This window comes from Anarrhichthys ocellatus, unplaced genomic scaffold, assembly GCF_004355925.1.
Source record: "Anarrhichthys ocellatus isolate YVR2014 unplaced genomic scaffold, GSC_Weel_1.0 scaffold36, whole genome shotgun sequence".
Lineage (NCBI taxonomy): Eukaryota > Metazoa > Chordata > Actinopteri > Perciformes > Anarhichadidae > Anarrhichthys > Anarrhichthys ocellatus.
The window spans coordinates 3,008,686-3,032,827 of NW_022280066.1; the positions used below are offsets into that span (position 1 = coordinate 3,008,686).

Sequence of the window (24,142 nt, forward strand, 5' to 3'; positions counted from 1 at the left end):
CCTGGAAACGCATTAGGGAGATGAATTATAAAGCAGGTGCAGAGAGTGTGTACGGCCAGTAAAAATAGCGTTTCAGGTCAGGAAGGACTGACGTTGCAGTTCAGCTCTTCCATAATGGCAAACATTCAGTCGGCACTGAACCTACTTTGCTACGTGTTTGAATCAACCAAAAAATCAGTCAGTCACAAAGTCACACACAAATTGCTTGTGTGTCCACATAAGTACCTGAATCATTCTCTGAAAGTTTCATTCAAATCGCCCTTCACTTTAATGAACAACTCCCACAGATGTCATGACATCAACACCAAATTCAGTCAGTGCTATCTCAAGAACTTGATCGTGAAAAATTATCAAAAACCTCAGTTTTTATAACGATGGAATTTGGAAAGCAAATGTATCACATGTAGACTTAAAAAAGGTCTCTTGGAGCATGCTCTAAACCCAACAGGAAGTGGGCCATTTGCCATTTTGAGGCGCTGTACTTCAACAGACTAAATAATTCATCAGATAAACCCTCAATCTAAAGACCTTTGACCGATGAAAAGTTATGAAAAGATTGAGGTTTCAAGAAACGGTGTTGCCTTGGGGTGGCGGCCATTTTACATGACTCGCCATTAAACAACTAGATGTTGTAGCTCAACTGTACAAACTTGAAATGCTAGCGTTTATTTAAAAGTTAATTCACACTATTTACTGCCTCTCACGTTCTCTGTGACTCCTCGTTCTCCTGACAATTTACTTATACACCCTCTTCAATTGATCTCTGTGTTGAGTTTACGTCATTGTGTATTTGAATTATAGAAATATGTCTCAAACAGAACAAAAGTGTTTGTTTTCAATAATATCTGTATAGAATAATGCTCTGTTTTTACACTACAATTAATGATAGAACATATTGAGCCTACAGGTTCCACTGTATAAATCAAAGAACTATGTATCTCTGCGGTAATAACAGTTTAAATTGGATCAGGAGAGATTTTGGTTGTGTTGAACAGCATCATGCTAATCCTATACTGGGCACAGTATCGATTATCTGCCGTTCCTCTCTCATCTCGATCACCTTCTCTCTGACGATTTTGTAGTAACAACAAGATCCTCCACTTCACCACGTCAACACCTATACGCACATGAACACGCACTCAAGCAATGACGACGAACAGATGAGCAGGTCGGTTGTCTTAGCGTTGCACGATATCTTCTACACACCAAATTCAAGTTAAACACAGAGGTCTGCACCTCTGTGACCACAATGGTGGATACGACCATTCTGTTAACAGGAAATCAGCGTTATGTGAGAAACATTATCCGATTTATATTAAATTCATATTGTGGGGTCTACAATTAGTATTAATAGACATAATACATGTTTAGCGCATGTTCTCAAGCGCCACACAATGGACAAGGGAAGTGGTGAAAAATGTGCAATATGTCAATTCAAGTGCCACAGACTCCACAGACTCCACAGTGGAAACAATGTCTTATTATGTAGTGTCCAATGGTCATGGAAATGCACGGCTGAGCCAATCGGCTTCCATCCAGTACACCTGACGTGCGCAAAGGTGCAAAGGGCCCGATCATTGCTGCTTGCAGCTTTAATATCTTATTATTTTCCACAATGGCCACCAAAGCATAAGAAGTAAAATTAGCAACTGCTAATTTTTATGAAGACATAAAAATCATCAAACGAGAAGAAAACTATGTGCTATATCCTGTTTTAAACAAATATTTCAGCCATTCCGTGTCTGAAGCAAGATCTAATAAATGAATGCTTGTTAACAATATTACTTATATGGTAATGCTATTATGCTATGTATAATTCTTATTTATATACATCTTATGTATATGTGATGCTATTTCTATTTCTGTATATAATGTCACAATTATATACATTCATATCCTTACAGGAAAGAAAAGATTATGAATGAGATCACATGTCATATGAAGGTTTCTTTAATATGAAAATCAAAGAATCGCATTTTTTACATAAATGGCTGCATTATTTAAAAAGCCATTTTACTTAAAAGTTGTTGCATCTTTTTTTCAGAATACGATGACTACACAGGGTTACGGAGTCAAATATATTCAACATTTTCCAAAAAACCTAGAACAGTACAGTAGAGCACTGTCTGCAGATTGCTCTCAGACTGGCTACGGCTACAACAAGCTCCATCAATCAGAGAGGAAGGCCACCTGTATGAAGGCAGAGAAGCAAACAATGTAAAGTGTTGCCAGGTTCTGTTACTGTTGCTGGTCAACAACACAAGCCAAAGCCGTTGATGTGAACCAAACATAAATGAATAAAAAAAACGACCTGGGGGAGAGGGACCTGGTGGTCTGGAGCTTGTGGACATGGGGGTCATGGGGGGTGGGGTCAGGACTGTCCCATTGTCTTTCAAAGCGACAGTAACATTTGTTCAGCTCGTTTGCCAGGTGGAGGTCATTCATGGAGTGGGGGGGGGGGGGGCTTTAGGCTTGTAGTTGGTGATCTGTCTGAGGCCTCTCCAGACAGAAGCAGAGTCACCTGCTGAGAGCTGGTGTTGCAGTTTCTCAGAGTACATTCGTTTAGCGTTCCTCACCGCCTTGCTAAACCTGTATTTTGACTCTTTAAACATGTCCTTGTCCCCACTCCTAAATGCACGATCCTTTTGCAACCGTAGCTGTCTGAGTTTAGCTGTGAACCAGGGTTCGTCGTTGTTATAACTCACCCTGGTGCTTGTTGGAACACAGCTGTCTTCACAGAAGCTGATGTATGATGTCACAGCCTCTGTTTACTCATCCAAACTGCAGAGCTTTATTTTCTGCCTGTATGCAGCAATCAGATGGACCACAACGTGGTCAGAGTGTCCCAGTGCAGCACGAGGGACGGCGTGATAGGCCCCGCTTATTGTGGTGTAACAGTGATCTCTGGTTGAGCATTTAATAAACTGTCTTGATTATTTCTCTCTCTCTGAAACACAGGATGCCTTTGAACTCAGAGGACTGAATTATTGACGGCGCCCGGCCCAGCGTTCCCTCAGTTACCTCCACACAGCTCACTTCATTGTAACTATGCTCTGCTGCAGAGGGCACGGCCCTGTGTACACTGCACCAGAAGAGGCTTCATAAATGATTTACCCGCTGCTTCTCCCTCAAAGACACTCCGGAGATACAGACAGAGCAAAACACCAATGGAAGGTATTTGAGGTTTTCCATGCTAATAAGCTGCTACTAACTGAAAAGTTGTATTCTAATTAAGAATGGCTCTATTGTCGCCACTGTTTGGAAAAGCCAATCAGCTTTAAAAGATGAAGTTATGTAATCATTAATCATAAAAAAAAAGTTGTTGGACTTATTGCTTGAAAGAAACACTTTTTTTCCTTATTTACCGATCATTACACCTTTGCAGTGTGACTGGCTGACAGGCACTATAATCAGTGACAGGACTCTCTTCTGCAGTGGTAACCAAACAGCGTGCTCTGAGGATGGGCCAAGGTTGCCGCAAGATGTGCTTATTATTCGCAATGGCAACGGCGGCGCATGAACATAGCAAAGGTGAAAGCTGATTCACAGAGGGTCCTGTTTTTAGTTTGCCCGATCGTAGACACTCAGTATCTGTGGTCCCCGTAGCGTTACAAAGCTTAAAGCTGAAAACAAGCCGGTAGTAGCCCCGGCAGGCTGTCCGGTCTCGGGAACGTTAAACTTAAGAGGTCTAGTACGTGTTGGCTGACATCATACTCCTAGTTTAAAAGATATGGATTAAAACAGCTAAAAAGTTTTGCGTAAAATGTGGATAAAACTGGATAAAAATTGTCAATTTGTGAAAAAGGGGGAGCGGAGAAACAGACACGACGCCACACAATGCCAGTGCACATAACCTCTGAAATTGAATATGGAGTTCCTTTGGAATATTGCAAGGAGGAACATACGTTGCAGAATACAACAAAGGGTTAAACAATAAAAGGAAAAAACATAAAAAGATGAAAAAAGATAATGGGAAAATCAAAAAGTCAAGCAGTGGAGCAAAGCCAAAAGTAGTATGACGCGCTGAACACTATTTTGGGCCACCAACAGACTTTTGCAGGCCCTAGCAGGGACCTGGATACTAAAAGCAATAGCATCAATGCCACTACTTGCACTGTTGTCCGTTAACAACTGCTTACTCCACTCATCCACCAAATAACACATTAGAAGGACGTAGTCCAACAACAAAGTGAAGAGTAGAAACAGCTCTCACCTGAGACCGTAGAGCACAGTTCCATCAGGGTGCAGGCGAATCATCCGGTTCTTGACTGTCACCCCATGTACGAAGGACTTCTTGTCATTAATGAAGTAGGTGTCAGGGACCCAGAGCTGGTCTGCCACCCGGTTATCCAGAGTGAGATTGAGAGGAATGCCTGTGTAGGAGAGGCGCTTGTCTCTCCAGGACTGCTGGAAGTACATGGTGATGGTGTAGTCCTGTGGGAAAAGGAAAGGGGGATGTTAGCACATCAACATGAATGGGCCAATGGCTCATGGATCTCTCCTGCCCTGTGCAATTTCCTTTATTGTTTGATTTCTTCCACTGCTGTTCTCACTGCGTCAGATATCGCAGTTTGATCAGTACTCCTCGGCATCCGACACTGACGCACGGAGGAACCCTTTAGTGTGTGTTTGCGACGCATCAGGCTTTCGGCTAACTCCAATGTAAACACACCTGCGTCCTTTTTAGACAATCAAAGTGCGAGACAGTCCGCACAGGTCGGTTGAAAGGCTGGTGGATGGGTGAAACAATCCCAGGACTTTCACCCAGGAGACCACTGTTTGTGTCCCGTGCAAAAAAACAAAAATTAAACAAGGATATTTCGTAACGTCAGTTGTGAATCGTTAGTATTGTTAGTGACATGACTCACTTGAAAAGCTGGTCACGTGATTTGATGTACAGTGGCCCTGAGAGTCAAAACTCAATAACACAACAACATTTCAGAAAACAACACATTTCAGAAATAAATAGCTCAAAAAACATAACCTTTCACAAAACACAAGAGCAAAAGAGAAAATACAAGACATTCATTCGTAATGGACGATTATTCCTTTTTGCTTATTGGACGTACTGTGTTTCAGTACAGGCCCAAAATAAGTTATTCTTCTTTCACATTACTGGCAGACTTGATGCCTTTTGGCACATTCCTGGGATAAGATACAATAAAACTTTATTTTTCCTGATAAAACTTGCTGTGCAGCACTTAGGCTATGTGGGAAGACTGCAAATATAAACCTGTTATATTGCTGTTTAGAGTATAAATCAAACACAGAAGAAGTTGCTTTCGCAGTGTTTTCACTGCTTTATTATTTTTGCTACAGAGGTTTTGTGGCAGATCCTTTTTATTGAAGTGAAGTGAGTGCGAGAGTAGTGTATTAAAGACAAGGGGGGGGGCACCATGTACATGGGGCAGTCCAGCGTAGGCTGACAGCTCTCAGGTCTGCTTGGCGTACACGTTGGAAGATGATGAGCAGGTGGTGCCGAATATGCAAAAACTTGTTATCGTCTGTTATTGTCACTTTATTCAATAACCATTACTGCTGTTATCCAGTGTTACATAATTACGGCCATCTCTTGCCACTTACACTTTGTAACCGTCAGATTCACAACAACTAAACTGTAATTTTTCCAGATACAAGAACATCCTCTCCTCCAGGGGTATGGATTGTGACGGCCTGTTTCTCTTTGAATTACAAGGCGTCCAGTTAGCCCACAATGTACTGCAGTTTGCAAGAACTCTAATGTGTTTACTGTATGTGTTTACTGTAACAATGTAGCAATCAAACAATCCAAGCAGACAAAGGGTAATGTGGAGAGCATGTAGTTTACATTCACAGGCAGGGAGATTGACATGCTGCTGGATTGCAGATGATATGAGCACTGCACTTAAAACTCACCTATTCAAATCTGCTTTTAACCTCTAAAGTCAGTCATGTATGTTTTCTTACTTTCTTTATTTATTTATTATTATTTTTTTCTTAGTTATGTCGTATATTTTGTTCTTATTATAAATGCTTCTATTGTTTCTGTTTTTAACATGTAAAGTGTCTTTGAGTGCCTTTTAAAGCGCTATATAAATAAAATGTATTATTATTATTATTTTATTATGAGTATAGGAGTATGTTTTTGCTGACACCAGCACACACAGACAGACACACACACACACACACACACTATAACTGTGGGTTCCTCAGTGACTGCAAACATACTTATTTGAAGGTGTGCCTATGCTGCTCAGTGTAGATGATGCTTTGATACCTTCAGGTCCCCCAACGGCTCCTGCCACCTACTTCAGTTTGTTGTAGCCTAGACTCTGAAATGCAATGAAATAGTATATCTTTATATAATACTCTTTGTATTCACACTCTTTCCATTTTGTATTGCAACTGCTGCACATTGATTTCCCTTGGGATAAGTAAACTATATATATATATATATATTATATATATATATATATATATATACACACACAGAGGCCAGGTAAGTTTGAAAACTCTGGGGTTACCTCCTAGTGTGGACCGGAAGTTTTAAAACGATGACGCTCACACCTGCGTTCACTACTTGATTGGTTCTTAGCAGTCACGACGTTTCCTTCCCTGATTCGTGACGCCCCTATCACGTGACAACAACAGCCTTGATTATCGATCAACTACCAGGTTAATTCAACATGGACAACTGATTACATGTGTTGCTGACCTTGTTGTCTATACTAGCAGCTGGTGTCCAGTTAAAGTCTGCATTTTATAATTCTACTACTGCCGACATGCGGAGGAAGCAGCTGTTATTGGAGCGATTAGCCAGCGGCGACTCCAGCGGCGTTAACAGACCTATATATATATATATATATATATATGGGGAAGTAATTACAAAATGTAATAATGCCAGAAAAATGCATGGCATAGATAGTATGAAAAGTGTAGATTGATAGAATGTAGATCTAAAGGAATATATACTTAAATGAGTCTCTCAAGCTGGCAGTGACAGCTTAAATGCCAAGGCAGCAACAACATCTGCTGTTCACTGGAGGTCTAATGGACCAGTTGATCCGTGAACTACCACAGTTTAACCATCTTAGAGTTAAATATATTTTTACTGCTGATTGTTATCGGCCAATGTTCAGTAAGAATATGCAATCGGGAGATTGCCATCAGTGCTTGTAGTGTAGTTGCTAGTCTCTGATAATCCTACAGAGGGAACTACAAATCTGTGTTGAAATGAGCACAGGGAAACATTGGCTACGGACAGAGGGTCCATTCAGTAACATTATGATGCTTCATGCTCTGATCAGCAAACGTTAGTCATCATCATGACGTGTGCAATAGTAATCTTGTGAAATGTAGTTTTTGGAACACCAGTTGATTAAATACAGTTGTTTGAAGGAGATGTTTTCACAGCAATATGAAATAGATATTAGAGAGGAAATTATGACCCGTTTAACTTCCTACCAAAAGCTCTAAGCAACTTATAAAACAGAGTTAAAACTGCTAATTTCAAGATTTTATGCTTATCAATAAAAAGACAAACTTATAAAAAGGGATAACAATTCGAAGTTTTGACGGATTTGAAGAGGATTTAGTTTTTTTTGAGGATGTTAATTCATTCTGAGGTTGAGTGAGGAAGATCTAGGTTGGTGGTTATATGTTACATTTTTATTGAACGTATGATTAAAGTTGAAGATTTGGTTTGCTCCTGATGCCGCACTTCTGCATGTGTGATGCCTTTATTGTTCTATGTGCGGCAATTCAGTGGTTTCTCTCGGCATTAAAAGAATCCGGATTGTTCCTGATGGGCGTAAAATAAGATGTTGCAAAAAGTGGTGTTTGTTATTTTGTAGAACTTCCACCAGGCTGCCAGACTTCATGCTATTGTTAATGTTTTGAAATGTGGACGGTGTTCGATAACCATGTGTTATCTCATTGATTTTGGTGGATCCGTTTGAAAGTGTATTGAAGTTGATTTGCCTTAAAATGGGATCATTGTGAACATTGTATAAAGTAATAATCTAATGTGTGCAGTTGTAAAACTGGTTTACACGTGTTCAAATTGGTATTTGTGTGTAATTTAGGGTGTTCACAAATGTGTGTTACAATCTACACACAAATACCAATTACTATGTGATCAATTCCACATAATATTGCCCTTGTTCATCCAATTCATGCCAATTCAGCATATTGAATTGAAATTGAGAGAAAGACACAGAGACACAGCAACAACGACAGCAACGACATCAGCAACACTATAAAAGTAATATGACTCATAATAATTATAGCAGCAGTGGGTGTCAAGCAGAACCACGGCAACAAGAGCAGCCACGATCCAGACGGACCGTGATCCATGGCAACCTGCAAGACGAGAAAGCACAACATCTCCACGGTCTCGAGCCCACTCCTACATGTGGAGAGGGTGTATAATGCCTCTGGTACCCAAACTCCTACCTGGTTCCACAGGAGAGAAGCATGACGAGCTGAAGGCTCTGGCTCCCATTTTGGAGACTTTAGAAATCACAAACCCGGCATTCTGGTAGAACGTTGATCTCGTGGGGTAATAGGGTACTCAAGGGAGCCACTGCAGAGAAGCATCAGTGATATGGGAGGAATAGGATCTCTTTTCCTAGTCAGTACACATGCCGCAGCGTTCTGTGGCTCAGTGGTAGAGCAGGATCAGAGGATCGGCGGTTCGCTCGCTAGTCCATGTCGATGTGTCCTTGGGCAAGACACCTAACCCCAATTAGCTCCAGCAGGCTGTTCCTGTGGTGTATGAATATTATATAACCATGCTCCTGTCATCAGTGTATGAATGGGTGAATGATGACATGTAGTGTTAAAGCACTTTGAGTGGGTCGGAAGACTAGAAAAGAGATATACAAGTACAGTCCATTTACCATTGTGGATCAGCTGACGAGTCTGAGAGACTTATTGGGGTAGCTTGATCATATGGAATTACATTTCCCAGCCTAGAAGTAGCAAATGCATGGACTAGTTCTCGACATTGTTTTGGATGTGTCTGATTTTTGTAATGTTACGTATTCAATAGAAGGCAGTCCTTCAAGTGTGTTTAATGTGGGAGCTGAAGAACACATCCTGTTTAAAGATAACTCCAGGATTCTGTACGGTGGTACCGGAGGCCATGGCAATGTGTAAGTATATCTAACAATACCGTTGTTTGGTTGTTTATTGTAAGGTTTATTAATAGACTCGAGTCGAAGATGGCTGCTACTCCACCTCCTCTGCCGGAGCATCGAGGAATGTGAGCATTAATATGACCGGGGGGGGGAGAGGAATCATTCAGGCTGACATATTCTTCATGACAAATGCAGGTTTAAGTAAGACAAAATAAAATCTATATGGTTATCTGGTATTAAATGATTTACTAGTACAGCTTTAGATGAGTCCACATTTAACTCTATTTTGTGGTGGCTGTTGAGCAGACACCGTCTCTACAGGGTTTCAGGTACATAGTAAGAAAAACAAAGCTGATCATTGGCTAACAGGAGGGCTGCTGGTCGTCAAAATATCAAGGTCACTGAGGAAATACATGACAGAGGTAGTTATGAAGCAATCAGAGACAAGCAAATCAACGGCTTCATTCGTGTAAATGTATCTAAGCTCCTAAAAGCCTCGACCGCTTCAGTTGACTGTAGTTAACTTGGGGGCAGCTGGCAGGAGAACGTTGCATCACTCCTCTTCTATCAAGCTAATCGGAGGTGCAGAGCTGCAGTTAAGATTCCACTCACAGCTCTCTGGCTTTCCAGCATTCGTTGCATTTTGCAAAGATGCTTAGGCATGCATTTCCCAACAAGCTGGAAGGAAATGCTAACTTTCTGAAAAAAAGGCAAGGCGCGCTTCTTACAAGGACCTTAAAATGAAAGAAATACAGTTTTTTTTATTATTATGACTGCCCCTACAACATAGGCTAAACTTCCTTGCAGGGTTAAAGACTGCATGATTGCAGTACTCCAATATTCCAGGTTCTGCTGCAAAAAGTCAATTTTGTTTTGTCATCAAACTGTTTTCCAGATATGAATAAACTCATCTTATATTGTTCTGTAATCTTAGTAAATACCCAACAAATGAAACATTGCAGTGACACTGACAGTAATTTGCAATATGCATAGTAAATATCCACCAAGTCTTGCTTAATTCACCTGGGAATCTCTATAATATTGAGAATTGAGACTTCCTTTCACAAAAGCAGTGTCAGGCCTCAATATCCAATATCTGTGTACGGTAACAGAAGAAAAGAAACAAGCGTCATGCTCTGTGTTGCACAGCAGCAAAGCTACTGAGGAATAAATACAGACGGATTAGTCATTTAGCCCGCCGATGGAACTGTTAGTAGCAAATAATAAACTGAAGATGACATCACTGCTCATGAGGCAGCAGTGAGAAACTGCTACCTCATGGAGTTGGGAGGCGGAGCTCCACCACTGCTGCAGCATCGCACTGCACCGCACTGAGCTCCAGGCGGACAGGAGAACAGGGCCAGCAAATGCCCTTGGTTTCTTTTCTTTTTTTTCCTCTCTCTAATACTCTGCGCTGAGGTACGAAAGGCGATCTCTTCTGTTCTGCTGTATTTTCCTTGTGCTCTTTCCTTCTCTACATGTGTCTACATATATATATCTACCTCTCTGTCCATATTTTTTTTTCTGCAGCACAAAAACAAGCAGAGCAGCAGAACATGGGCTCCTATGGCACGCAAACCACTGCAGTATGCTCCTGTCTGACCTACTTCTTCTTCTACCCACAGCCGGCTCTCGGTGCAGCCCGCAGACATCATAAGAAAGGGGGGTGGGTCCGGGCTGGGGTGGCATGTGGATCAAATGACTGTGTGTAATGGGAAAGGCCTCACTCATGACAAACCCACCAACTCTGCAGTTCCCCTCAGCTCCAGAGAGCTTTTGAGCCTCTTTTAGCTATTTGTTTTGGTTTTATGGTGCATAGCGTCAACCTCATTTCCAGCGGCAGCAGGCAGCTGTTTTCATTAAGAAAGCTCCAATAAATCCATCGCACACTTCCTGCCTAGCATCAAACTGCAGACAGACATTGAGACGGAATAGTTTTTTTTCCAGGAGTTGGTGGAGACCAACCCAGAGCTAAAAGAACAGTGAATATTGGAATTCCATTCGTCGGGTAGACGCAGACACGACTCCAGATGAATGCTAACGTTGCTCTGTGTCTGCTGGATGTGATGAGGTGTTACTATTGTATTTTACAGCTTGTTGTGCTGTCCCCAAGTGGCCACAAACACTCAATATACTTTCACACAATTTCACATGAATATTCAAATAGACACAGCATACATATAGTACTTTTATGTACACACAAATAATTGGAAAAATAGATTTGTATATGTAAATATATATAAAATCTAATAACGACCAACAATATTGCTAAACAATTGCTAAATACAAGTTAAGTGTTTCTGTAAATTGCTAAGAGCACAAATAGTGCAAAGGAACAAATATTGAATGTGTAATGTAAAAGATGCTACTTATTATATTACTGTATATCCCCACACGCCTGACAGCTGTCAATGGACTGTACTTGTATAGTTCATCCACTCAAAGCTCTTTAACACTACATGTCATCATTCACCCATTCACACCCATTCATACACTGATGGCACTGGCTACCATGCAAGGTGCCACCTGCCCATCAGGACTCTTATCTAACATTCACACCCAATCACACAACGATGGCACAGCCTTCGGGAGCAATTCATAGTGTGGAGCAAGCCTTTTGGTTGGAGCACAGTACATTTCACAAACCCAAAATAATCATTAGAATAAAGATCCCTGTTGATAATGTGCGGTGGGCCAACGGGCTCCTAGTGAAGATGCCCAGCGAAGTCGTAGTATCTGATTTGTTCATCATTTTCAACCTTGTGATAAAGCTTCATGGCATTGGTATGACCACCAAAGAGACCCTAAGGTCGAGGCTATCCATTGTTTTGTAACTGGCCCACAAGATTTGATATTGTTAGTGGTGTCCATTCACACTCCCACAACACTACAACCTGACGCCCATGTTGTGTTTCCAAGGCGTCTATTTCTTTATTGAACACACACTACAGCTTCCCGTAAGAGACTTTGGTGTCAGGATTAAATAAGACTGCACATGGCATTTGACACTAGCTGTATCATACCCACCCACATAGTGTGCTGTGAACAGCTGTTCCCCATGATGACTGAATACATGTTTGATCTCAATGTATTCTGTATGAGCTACATGTTAAAAGCTACTCTATAGACGCATCTGAATATTTCCTGTGTGGTGTATGTGCCTTCACGCGTGAGAGCCACAGTGTCTTTTAGGTAAAAAATAGTGTTTTGAATAGCCCCGTTAAAGCTAGATGTCAGAATGGTGAATGCAACCTGATCTCCCTGTTTGCGCTCAAGAAAAGTCTCGCGATAAATCAATCAAGCCATGCGCAACACTTCCACATCATTACGCAGCAGCGCCGAATCTCTGATTGAAAACAAAAGGATTTTCCTCGGACTGTATCATAAAACTTCATGAAAGCCTTTTTCTTGCCGTCACTCATCTCGTCATACTCGTAGTCGGAAGGATTTGGGCAATTGCCTGTGTAGTACTCATTCTCTCTAGTGTTGAACTTGATGGGAAAATAACCTTTCTCCATATCCTCAAACCCTGAAGCAGCAGGTGTTTTTGACAGACGCATGGGTAGCAAACTGAATGAATCCATCCAGCACTGTCAGATGCTTTGTCATACATTAGAATGACCCCGCTACCCTCTCATCGTCACCAGCGTTGTGATCCCATCTATCACAAATTATTTCAACACTATGGAGTTGTCAAATCTGGGTGCATTATGTGCTTTTTTTAACTGAGGTAGTTTGGCAGTCTGTAGCATTTCACAAAAGCGTCCACACATTTTTGATTTATTGAAGCGCACGCAAATTTTGCCTCATGCTCTTCATTATGATGCAGAGTCTCCAATTCAAACATTATGTACTTTCTCCGTGTTTTTTTTCTCTTTTCCCTTGATGGAATCAAATATTCATGCGGCACTTTTGTTTTCCAATCTTTGCTCTCCGCAGTGCGAGTGGGTGCACAGTTATGCAGATGTTTCTTCACATGCCTCGTAGTATTTCAGTGTGTTACAAGGTATGACGTGTTGTGGTTTGGGTTGCTTAAAACAGAATTTAGCTTTGCGAATGTGTTTACATTCGGTGCATTTTAGACTTTTGCTTAAGGTGGCTATGACACACTGTAAAACAAAACATTGCATTGTCGCTTAAAATTGTGGTATAACAGAGTTTCACAAGCGTGGTAGAAATTATAACAGAGATATTTTGCACTTTTTGGTTTTCAATCAAATAATAGTGCTCAATGTGTAGGTATAACCAATTTTCATTTAATTTCCAATTTATTTTATAGTGTCAAATCATAGCAGAAGTGATCACAGGACACTTTCTATATAGAGCAGGTCTAAACCAATCCCTGCAGTTTACAGAGACCCAACATTCCTGGGCAGGACCTGGCTCTGGGTGGGCGGCCATCGGCCTCAACCGGTTGGGTTGAAAAGAGAGAGAGAGAGACATAGAGAGAGACAGCAAACAACAATAATAGCACAACAGCTTGACTTCTACTACTGCTCATAGCAGCAGAGGATATGCTGCTGTGGGGCATCATGTCTTTGGAAACACTGCAGGCGTTTACGATTGATGAAAGACTGTACATTTTGCATCCAAGTATTTCTCAAATTTAGTGAATACTTCATGCATGTGTTTGAAACTAACCGCTCTGGGCAATTGTTTTGCATATTGCATATTTTCACGTTGCAATTTTTCAATAAACTGCTGCCACATTGCAAGCTTCTCAACACGACATTCAAAACACTACCTGATGGTGAATCCTCTAAAGCGTTGCTCAATTACACCAGACGGCCTATCACTGATAGGTGCCGGAGATTAAAAGATTATTTTCTGTAAAATCAAGATGCTGACACAGCTCAGAAAGCATTAAAACCTGGCAGGTCTCTTACATGTCGAGGATGAATCAGAGCCCCTTTACGGATTCACTCGCCACACTGACCGTGGCCGGGATTATTGTCTACCGTGGCATTCTGATTGCAGGTCAATACATCATCCCCAACAGTTCCGGACTCAACAGCACACAGCAGGGACAACCAGGATTAGCTATGTTCACTACAGCAGACAGCCTGTTCAAGATTATCAAGATTGTTGTCACGTTAAATCAAGACACTAAGAGAAGCATCAAGAGCTGGCACGTCTCTGATATGTATATGCCTTATATCACCTCTGCCAAAGGAGGAATCTGGCCCCTATTGATTTAAGCGCCCCATCTCGTCCACGGCCGACATTATTGTCTACCGCAGCGATCTGATTGCAGGTCGATTTATCATCATCAACACCTCAAGATTCTACTCCACATGCAGCTTCAGCAGGAGCAGCATGGTTAGCTAATCACGTCACCTTCCTTTCCAGTGAACGGAGTAATGTATAGTTGTTCAGTGCACCGCCTCATGTTAATAGAATCATATTTTATATTAGACCCATACGGCATATTGTCTTACAACACACCAACCTTCAACAGGGTTAGGAGTATCATTATCATTATCATCATTATCACTAGCATCACTGGACTGTATGATGATTCCAGTAGGCGACATGTTACCAACTGATAGATGTTCACCATCAAAGACCAATTATGACAACCAGATCAAAGCCAAAGTTATTATATAATAATCACCACTTTCTTTTGACAATGACACTCTTACAAGCTGGGTAAGAGCACTGATATCAACATCTTGGCCCCTGTTCAGATCCTCTGTTTTTTTGTGTGCAATTTCTGAGAGTCGGTAGCCTGAACACATTTATACCTAGCAGCACATTTATTGGTGCATCCTTTATGTTAGATAACACTTTTTTTTTTACATCACTGTAATTTAGCAATTTGTTTTCACTCAGACAACTCACCAACTGTTACTATGCGATGAACAGATCCAGTCTGCTCTTTATCAAGTTACACAGACCATCTATAGTCTCCCAACTTCATTACTTACAACAAATCAGCCCTCTACTTTGCACACATAGTATCTGCACTGTCTCGTCCTCTTCTCTGCAGTGCACCTCAATCTCCCAGACTAACTCATCTTCCTCTCCCGCCAATGCATCGGGTAACTCTAGTTGCAGGTGTATTGTCTGTAACTTGGTATTCACAGGCTTGTAAACAGAAATACAGATAGACTACATAGATTTAATACAAATCCTGTACCCTGTTTGGATTTTTGGTAATGGATGGTAAATGGATTTGTGTTTATAAAGCTCCTTTATAGTCTTCCGACTACTCAAAACGCTGTTCGCTACATGTCAACATTCTCCCATTCACAGACACATGACAGAGGCTGCCATACAAGGTGCTATCTTGATTTAAACATTCACGCACATTCACACACTGAGGGCACAGCCTTCAGAAGCAATTTGGATACAGTATCTTGCCCAAGGACACTTCCACATATGGGCTGGAGGAGAAGCTAGGGATCGAGCCGCCAATCTTCTGATTAGAGGACGACACGCTCTATCTCTACCGTTCTGTCCTCACACTTTTTTCCCGCTTAGTTACTTCACATTCTGTGAAAGAGAAACCGATTTGTTATGCTGCTGCTGTGGGCCTTCTAGACTTAAATAGACACACACACAAAGTTTTGGAGAATTATTATGAACTGAAAACTCACTGTTTAAATGGTTAAAGTTCTGAGATAGAAACACGGACAACTCCCAGACCGAAAATAACACTGTGGTAGCTACCTGTCAATCACCGTGTAGCCCCGCCCTAAAGCATACCCTGCTCTATGGTCTATTTGACTCTAAATGGATCATAATTTACGAAATCAACATCATGCTGTATTGAAGAGGACTTGAAACTAGAGATTGAGACCATAAGCTCATGTTTACAATGTTTACTGATGTAATAAATCAAGTGAGAAGTAGAGTCATTTCCTCATAGACTTCTATACAATCTGACTTCTTTTTGCACCCAGAAGAGTTTCCCCCTGCTGGCCATTAGAAAGAGTGCAAGTTTAAGGCTCTTCCGCATTGGCTTCACTCTTCAGACCCCAGAGGTTGCTGCCTGGGTTGATAAACACGCCCTCAAGTCAGGCCATGACTGAGTGACGGGATGTCTGCACAGGTAGACTGTGATGGGAACATCCAGTTGTCTGAAAACTTCTCCCAGAAGAGCAGACACAACCCCAAACTTCATTCTACCAAGGCCATGAGAATAAACAAAGAGCGACAATTTACACATCCCCATACTTCATTCATCCAAGATCATCTGCTTTCAAATGAGAGGAACAGTCAATTTCGCACACATTTTCACATGAACACGCAAGATCATGGATTATTTGGACAGTGAAACTTCAAACTACATCTACTGTCATTGTTAGCTTTCTCTGCCACGTTTTCTTTTTCTGTGGTCTCACTGTCGACAAAGCTGCTGGTTCCTGCTGCGGCTCACTGTGGCGTTTCTTCTACCCTGTGACCTAAATGTTGCTGAAGCTGCCGGGCTCTATTGGAGGGCTCGGAGCGGCTTTTCTTCTGCCTCGTGGCTGTCATCGGTGCTATCGTGCTTGCCCTCCTTGCGCTGTTCTGTCTGCCTACCATCCATGAACATGATGTAAATAGAAAATGAATGGCTGCAGCATGTCTTTGCACACAGTGCATCTGTTGTTCCTAACAGAGGGGACCGGTGCTGCTTTCATGGGTACCAGGTATCTTGTGTGTGCCTTACCTCACAACTTTAACCTGAACATCTTCCAAACCTTCTCCTCCGATTGTTTTGTTACATCTGAGCACTTAGAATGTTTTCATTTAAATAACTGACTCTAAGAGAAGCACAAATCGTTCTCATTACACACACTGAAGTGTATCATTACACACATGTTATTGTGATCAGCTGATTGTGGGCGTTCACTTTAAGTTAACCAACCCGATTCTGCACAGTTTCCCTGAAGCCAATCACATCGTTGCTGTCAAACTTTAAAAAGTCTTCTCCTCTCTGCTGCTGTCAGTTGTCATTTCAGCTCTAAGCAGATGCGACCCTCCTCCACCCGAGTCACCTCCAGTCAGCATCACAGTCATGCTCCTCCTCATCATCTTCATCACCACCACTACCAATGTCTGGACTCCAGGGGGGGATTACGCCTTATTGGACCACAGTATCCCTACCCCTGGGTTATATTACTTCAGGATGGAGTCCAATAGCCAAAGACTTTGCACTATTCATATTTTATGCATGTATAATAAATCATTATTCAATTCTAATCAAGTCTCTCCTGATTGAACTATGGTTGTGATATTTTAAGGCTAGGATAATCACAGTGTTGGGATCTGGCAGTGTTTGGTTATTAGCAAGTATAAAAAATAATTATTAATATTAATAAAAGTATTAACATCAATATGATTATTAACATAGATTAATAATAACAGGGCACTACCCTGGGATCAGGGACCAATAACAAAACTGATGTCTCAAAAGTGATGTTCACTAAAAATGTCAATAGTTGGAGTACTAGTCCACATTAATAGAGTGAACAGTGAAGGTTTGAATCCGAGCACTGACTATAACAACCAGCTATTAACAACACACATGCACAAATTAATCACAGAAACTGCTCTTGAAACTATAAGATAGTTTATTTATCTTAACAATACTGATGGTAAATGTACTTATACTAGTCTCGACCACTCAGAGAGCTTTAACACTACATGCCATCATTCACCCATTCACACCCAAGGACATATCGACATGGACTAGCAGAGCTGGGGATCGGACCGTCTATCATCTGATTGAAGAACAAACTGCTCTACTACTGAGCCAAAGTCAACTGCCCAGAGGGAAGTGTAGGGAGGGCAACCAGCCTGGCAACTGGCGGATGAAGACTCTCTCCTTTGCTTTCACGTCAGCAGACCTGATCTGCCCGTCAGGGCTGGGACTAGGGAAGGGTATCGTTTGGGTTTTTTCCGATACCGGTGCTAAAACGATACCGGTGACTAAACGGTGCCTGAACCGATACTTTTTTCTTCAAATTGAACAATATATTAAATATTAGAAATATGAGCATATGACTTCTTTTATTATATTTAACCAGTTGGTGGCGCTAATGCGCCAATTTGTCGTTTGCCAACCGCCACTACACCTCAAAGAAGAAGAAGAAGGTTTCGTGTGCCTGTGCATGTTAGCGCTAAGTACCCGGATGTCGATAGAGGAAGTCAGTAGCCTGCCAGCCGTATGACAGATCTCGTTCTTTGTTTTTTTTAATAAATCATGGCCGAAGCTTCGCCAGAATGATGGAGGGGTTTGTTTCTAAGCGCGCACGCTCGTCCGGTTGTAATAATACCATGAGTGAGGAGCGGAGGACCGATGCTATCGTTAGCATCGGTCCTAGGACGAGCTAACCTAGGACGGAGTCATCAGAGTAGTGTCAAAAAAGTATTTCAATCGGCTCAGGCACCGAAAGGAAGCACCGAAATCTGCGTTGCGTTTCGGTCCGGTAGATACCGGTCGTATAGGAACCGGTACCATACCGGCACCGGTTTTCGGTACCCAACCCTAGCTGGGACGAGTCTTGACCACCCTTCCAAGGATCCATAGGGCCCTGGAAATATGTGGATCAGTGATCATCACCGCACAGTTCTCTGTCATGTTATCTGGTGTGGCCTGCCACTTCATGTGAGCTTGCAGACTCGGCACGTAGAGCCGGATGAAACGAGCCAGGAATGTGATCAAAATGGGAGTGCTTCCAACGGCGGCGACTGATGAGCTCGTTCTCAGGGTAAACTACCTGAGGTAGCAAACCATCAGGCCACCCCATCAGAAGAACACTGGGAGTCACTGGATCTGGAGGTCTCACAGAATTCGCACTCTTCTTTAAAATTTGTCCCCTGGTCGGTGAACAGCTCTGCAGGCGGACGTCTGTGGGCAATAAACCGACGAAGTGCCATTAGGAAAAACATCTGTATTGATAGCAATAAAGCAGTTCAAGTATATTGCCTGGTGGTGAGGCACTTCAATATGATCCCCTATCTTTTTTCCAGGTGCCGGCCCACCTTGACCTTGAATAGCCTTAAGCAGTCCATCCCCGTGGAATGAAAAGTAGGTTTGAATAGGCGCAGATGGGCTGCTGGTAGGTCTGCCATCTTTGGTCTGGCCCCCTATCGACAACAGTCAGCCCAGCTGTACTGGTAGAGCCGAACGGCATCATGCACTGTCAGGATCCAGAAGGAGCGTCGAAGCACAGTGAACACTCACTCCGGGCCTGGGTGGTGGAGGTAGCTGTCGAAGCCTAGTCACTCTAGGTCTAGGATGACTGGATGAAGAGCTGTCAATTCTAGGTCTTCTGCTCGACGAAGTCTTCCTCCACCACGGATGAGATCTTCACTCTCATCTAGCTCTGGAGACAGAGTGAGAAGTCGACTGCTTCTAGAAACTGGCTTACCAGATTTTAGTAGGCTGTAGACCAGCAGGAAACCACCCATCTGAGCCCTTTGGAGTTAGATTTAACCCTGGGAAACAGGATTCCCGGGAATACACATCCAAACTAAGATAAACCGGAAAAAACGAATTACGTTCAAGGCATGAACCAAAAAAGGCAGATACAAACAAAATATAGGTATTACTACAAAAATAGGCAACATACATACTTATTAGTACGTGACCACGATCAGCTGTGGTAGCCGTGGTTTAGCTGTGCCTGGTGGAATGCAGTTAGGCACGTACAAGCAGTGTTGCCAACTCCTCAGTAAGGAAAGTAGCTATTGGCTGTCCTAAAAGTCGCTAGAAGTCCCTAAATAACGTCATCGCCTAATTTGCATAATTGTAATGAGCGCTGTAGGAGAGAGGCGGGAACAGCGGCGGCTTTGCGCATGCGCGATTCATTTGCAGTCTGGACACGGAGAGTGTGGGTCTCCTCTTTCTGCAGCTGGGACTGCTGCGCGAGGGGCTACTGTCAGACTAACTGCCTTTGAGTGCTTTGAGGCGGCGGAGGGGCTCATGGCAGCTCCCGTGTGCTGAACGGTACGTGCTTTCACGTCAGAGTCAAAACACCAGAAAAGTCTCCAACAACACCAGAAAAAGTAGCTAGATTTGTCACTAGTAGCTTTTGACAAAAAAAGTTGCCATGAGGGTTTGGAAAGTTGCCAGATTTAGCGAGAAAGTCGCCAAGTTGGCAACACTGCGTACAAGCAGCCTCTGAACAGAATATAGAATTTAAAATAGAATGACTTTGAAATCGGCAACTTACTTTCTTTAACGAATCACGTTTGTGTGTACATTAGAAAATAGTCATATATCACTTCCATGAGGCTGTTCTCAGCAGATAGGTCACGGGGAGTTTCAGGTTCCTTCTTTATATATTTGGCTCAACAAGCTCCTTCAGCTTTTTCCTACGTCTCACGTAATCAGCAGGGTTTGTCATATCTCCAGGCATGCCTGTTGGTCAGCTTCTAATCCGAGAAAGTTGCTGATGAAGACCTTAAATCGGCAGGATTCAGATGTGAGCCATTTAAGCAATTTTGGAATTAGACCACAGGATTGTCTGATCAATATTGATGGTAAGCTCTTGCACTTAAGATAGCTGTGCACAAGTAGGTGTTCCAGTCAGGGCATTGAGTGAAATCTCTTGAAAGGGACTGTGGAGCAGGCCATCAGGAATGACATATGCAATGGATATTCTCCACCATGTCTCTCAGTGGTCCGGCAGTACGCCACAGAGCAGTAAGCTTCTTCGGAGGCTTTGCAAAATACATGCACCTCTCTCTGAATACTGGAAATGTCAGAATGATCTGAGATAGGACTTGTAGTTCTTTCTCCCAGACTTTCCATTGCTGCAGAAGCTCCTGTGTTAGAAGTGGGTCATCCCCAAACATACATTAACTCTGGCTTGCCGATATGAAAAGAAGGTAGGTTGTCAAGGTTCACAACAGCATCCACTAACGGTCTCATGTCCGTTCCCAGTGCTCTAAGCTCAACTAGATCTGATGGCATGCGCCACTGTGCCTGGTGAATAAAAATCTCTTGAAGAATAGCCTGCCTGTTTGGGTGCCTTGGTAGGGGAGGGAAGTCATCCTGGCATGATTGTGCTGGTGAGTAGTCTTTACTTCCTCACTGTATCTCTTAATTATGTTGCCTGATTGATCTACCTCATAATCTGCCTTGCGCTTTGGGGGCGAATATGCTTTCTCGGGCTTGAACCACAAGCCTCATACGCTGGTAATGGTTCCATCTCTACGGAAAACCCATGAGACATCCGGTTCAAAGGACCATCCATGATGTGGAGCTTTGGAGGGATAAGCTCAGTCTGGGCACTACCTCTGTCTTTGTCATTAGGTCGGCCAAAACACCAGTTAAGGCCAAATCTCCAGAGTATGAAATAAAGAGCTGAGCGATGATGGATATGATGTTTAATTCCCTTTGCAGTAACTCATACAGGTATAGTAGTCATACAACAACAGCTTGGCATTTATGTCTGGCAGTGATTTCTATAAAAATAAATAATTAAAAACAGAATTAAGTATAACATATGTATTCATTCATTTCAACCTATTTGCATTATAAAATTAATATTATTTCCAAACCTAATATAACAAAAATGTATATGATGGATATGGACTCTCTTATACTCCAATAATTGTAGACAGAGAAGGTATTCAAATAGATACAACTGCATTTCTCCTCGCTTTACATTAGCACATTTTGAAACACTACTACATGAGCAGTATAGGTAACAGTTTGACACTAGCCACATTGTATTACAGCTCAACAATGACCATTTACCAATAATCAATTTTATTACTGACAGGTTTTTACTGTATTGAACTCATCATTACATACATTGTTCTGAGGTGCTGAGTCAAGTGAGCTACAGCTTTTGTTTTTACATCTGCAGTAGCGTTACTACTGTGTTCATTTGTCTATGGTGTCGTTTTTTATGATATGGTTAATATTGTTCCCTCTGATGTGAATAATATTTGAATGGCCCGTGCTCTTGAGTGTGTGGCGGAATGCGTGTTTTAGCGCCGCAGTTTTGCTGGAATGTGCAGAGGCCTGTTGAATCGTGTTATTTGGGTTTTATGTTATTCTACCTGCTTTGTTGTCATATAAATATTAGTGCTGGGCAACGATTAAAATATCTAATCGCGATTAATCGCATGGATTTTTTGCGATTAATCGCATTGTTATGGCAAAGTTCAATAATGAATTCAAAAGTAGTGTATTGCTCACCTTTATTTTAAAAGTACTGCTATACGAACAAAAGGGCAATAACATTTGGTTCACGAGATGCAGGTAGCATGTTTTATACTTAATGTGAATATAATTCATACTTTGTTGGCATCTTATTCTGAAAACCGGATGTTCGTCTGAAGAAACCGGATGTTGTCTCACGTTAATCTGACTGACTATAGGATGTTTGCTGGCTTTTATCCCACTGTTCTTGTCATCCTCTTGTTGTTATGTATATGTATTGTCTCTTGTCTTTCAAAAAAAGAAAAAAAAAAAAAATTATAATAAATTTTAAAAATGCGTTTTAAAAAAATTAACATTAAAATTAAAATTTTAAAATTAACGCGTTAACTTGCCCAGCACTGATAAATATATATTTGTATATATACTTTTGAGTTTATTCTTGTCATTGTGTTAATTACATTGATTTTGACGATATGCATTGCCCGTTAATGACGAAGCATCCTGTCATGCTGTATCACAGTGATAGACCTGCATCCTTTATAGTTTTGTGCGTATTCATGTATCTGCACTCTGTAGTTAATGTATTTGTAGCCCTCATAGGTGTTGAGCTTCATATAACATCTTATTTCACTTGTCAAATGTTGCAGTGTTATGTGAATATGCGTTTTTTTTACACAAGACAAATAATAAACTGTAGCTGTGGCGTCATAATGAGGTTATTAGGAGGTAGTTCAGCTGTAGTAGGACAGCACTAAAGGCCCAGGTATAAAATACATGGCCCACCACTGCATTATATCAATGCACATTTAAATCAAACACCTATGGGCAACCATGAATCTTACAACCATAGCTTCGAAGCTTCGAACTATTTGGTACAGCCCTATTAAACTCATCCGCCTAACCCGACCTCCTCCCTACATGTACAGTATAGAGGTTTACAAATTGCACTTACATTAGTAAACTGCACTGTAACAAATTCAGCCCACAATCCCCAGAGACATAACGTGTTTGACAGCTCTAAATCAAAGCAAGATCTTATTCTCATTCTTCTGCGGCTTTTGGCAGGCTACTAAGGCTCGACACTACTCTTACTGCCTCTGAGATTTATACTGAATTGCATCTATAAACAAAGGTTTGGTTTAATTGTCAGACAGACAAACCCTTAAACCAAGTCCCGCCTTAGGCTGGGCAGATATCCAATCATAATGGGGTGGTCATAATGACCAATGAAATTCAAGGGGTGGTACCTGCCACCCCAGGCCACTGGACACACCCCTGAGGACATACACAGACAACACAACGCTCTCTAAAAAAATCAGTCCTGTGGGAGGGTCAGCAATCAAGTCAGCAGAATCTGTAAATTAGGTTATCATATATGTTGCTTAAACCTGCAAGTATACTGCAGGATTATATGTTTTCAGTCTTGGTCACATATCAGCCAGTATGAAATAAATCTGAATTAGAGAGCACTAATACCAGGTTGTTTGAGTTAAAAACACTCCAAATCATTCACTGGCTAGACACTGGCTGGTATTAAGATGGATTAAATGTCTACTAATAGACAAAACTATCAGATCCATTACTACGATGTAATCTTATTAGTTGGATGTCAGTTTAATGTAGATAGATGTTGATGGGACTGAAGGCAAGCATTTTCATTAACGGCCGATAAGCTGCTTATTGCTTGTGTGCTGATGCTATTGATTGATTTTGGCAGCAGCATGCTTTCTACAGCCTCTGGGCGGTGTTCTCTATCAGAAGAGTTGTCATTAAAACACACAACACTTATAGAGTTCATGTAAAGACATGCTTAAACATCTCAACAAAGTACATTGGGACACTTAGTCAGACCAATGTATTGTGGTTATGGTAACAAATCTACTTTTCCTCATCAGAAACAAAACAAACTGTTCTG

At 41.7% G+C, this 24,142-nt stretch overlaps 1 protein-coding gene across 1 annotated transcript in view; it reads right to left on the bottom strand.

Moving 5' to 3' along the window:
- The window catches only part of gabrb1 (gamma-aminobutyric acid type A receptor subunit beta1), a 52,873-nt gene that overhangs the window by 19,128 nt on the left and 9,603 nt on the right, over positions 1 to 24,142 (bottom strand). The window contains exon 4 of the mRNA XM_031866714.1: positions 4,214 to 4,434. Within this exon, the coding sequence (XP_031722574.1) occupies positions 4,214 to 4,434 (221 nt within the window). The remainder of the gene's footprint in view (positions 1 to 4,213; positions 4,435 to 24,142) is intronic.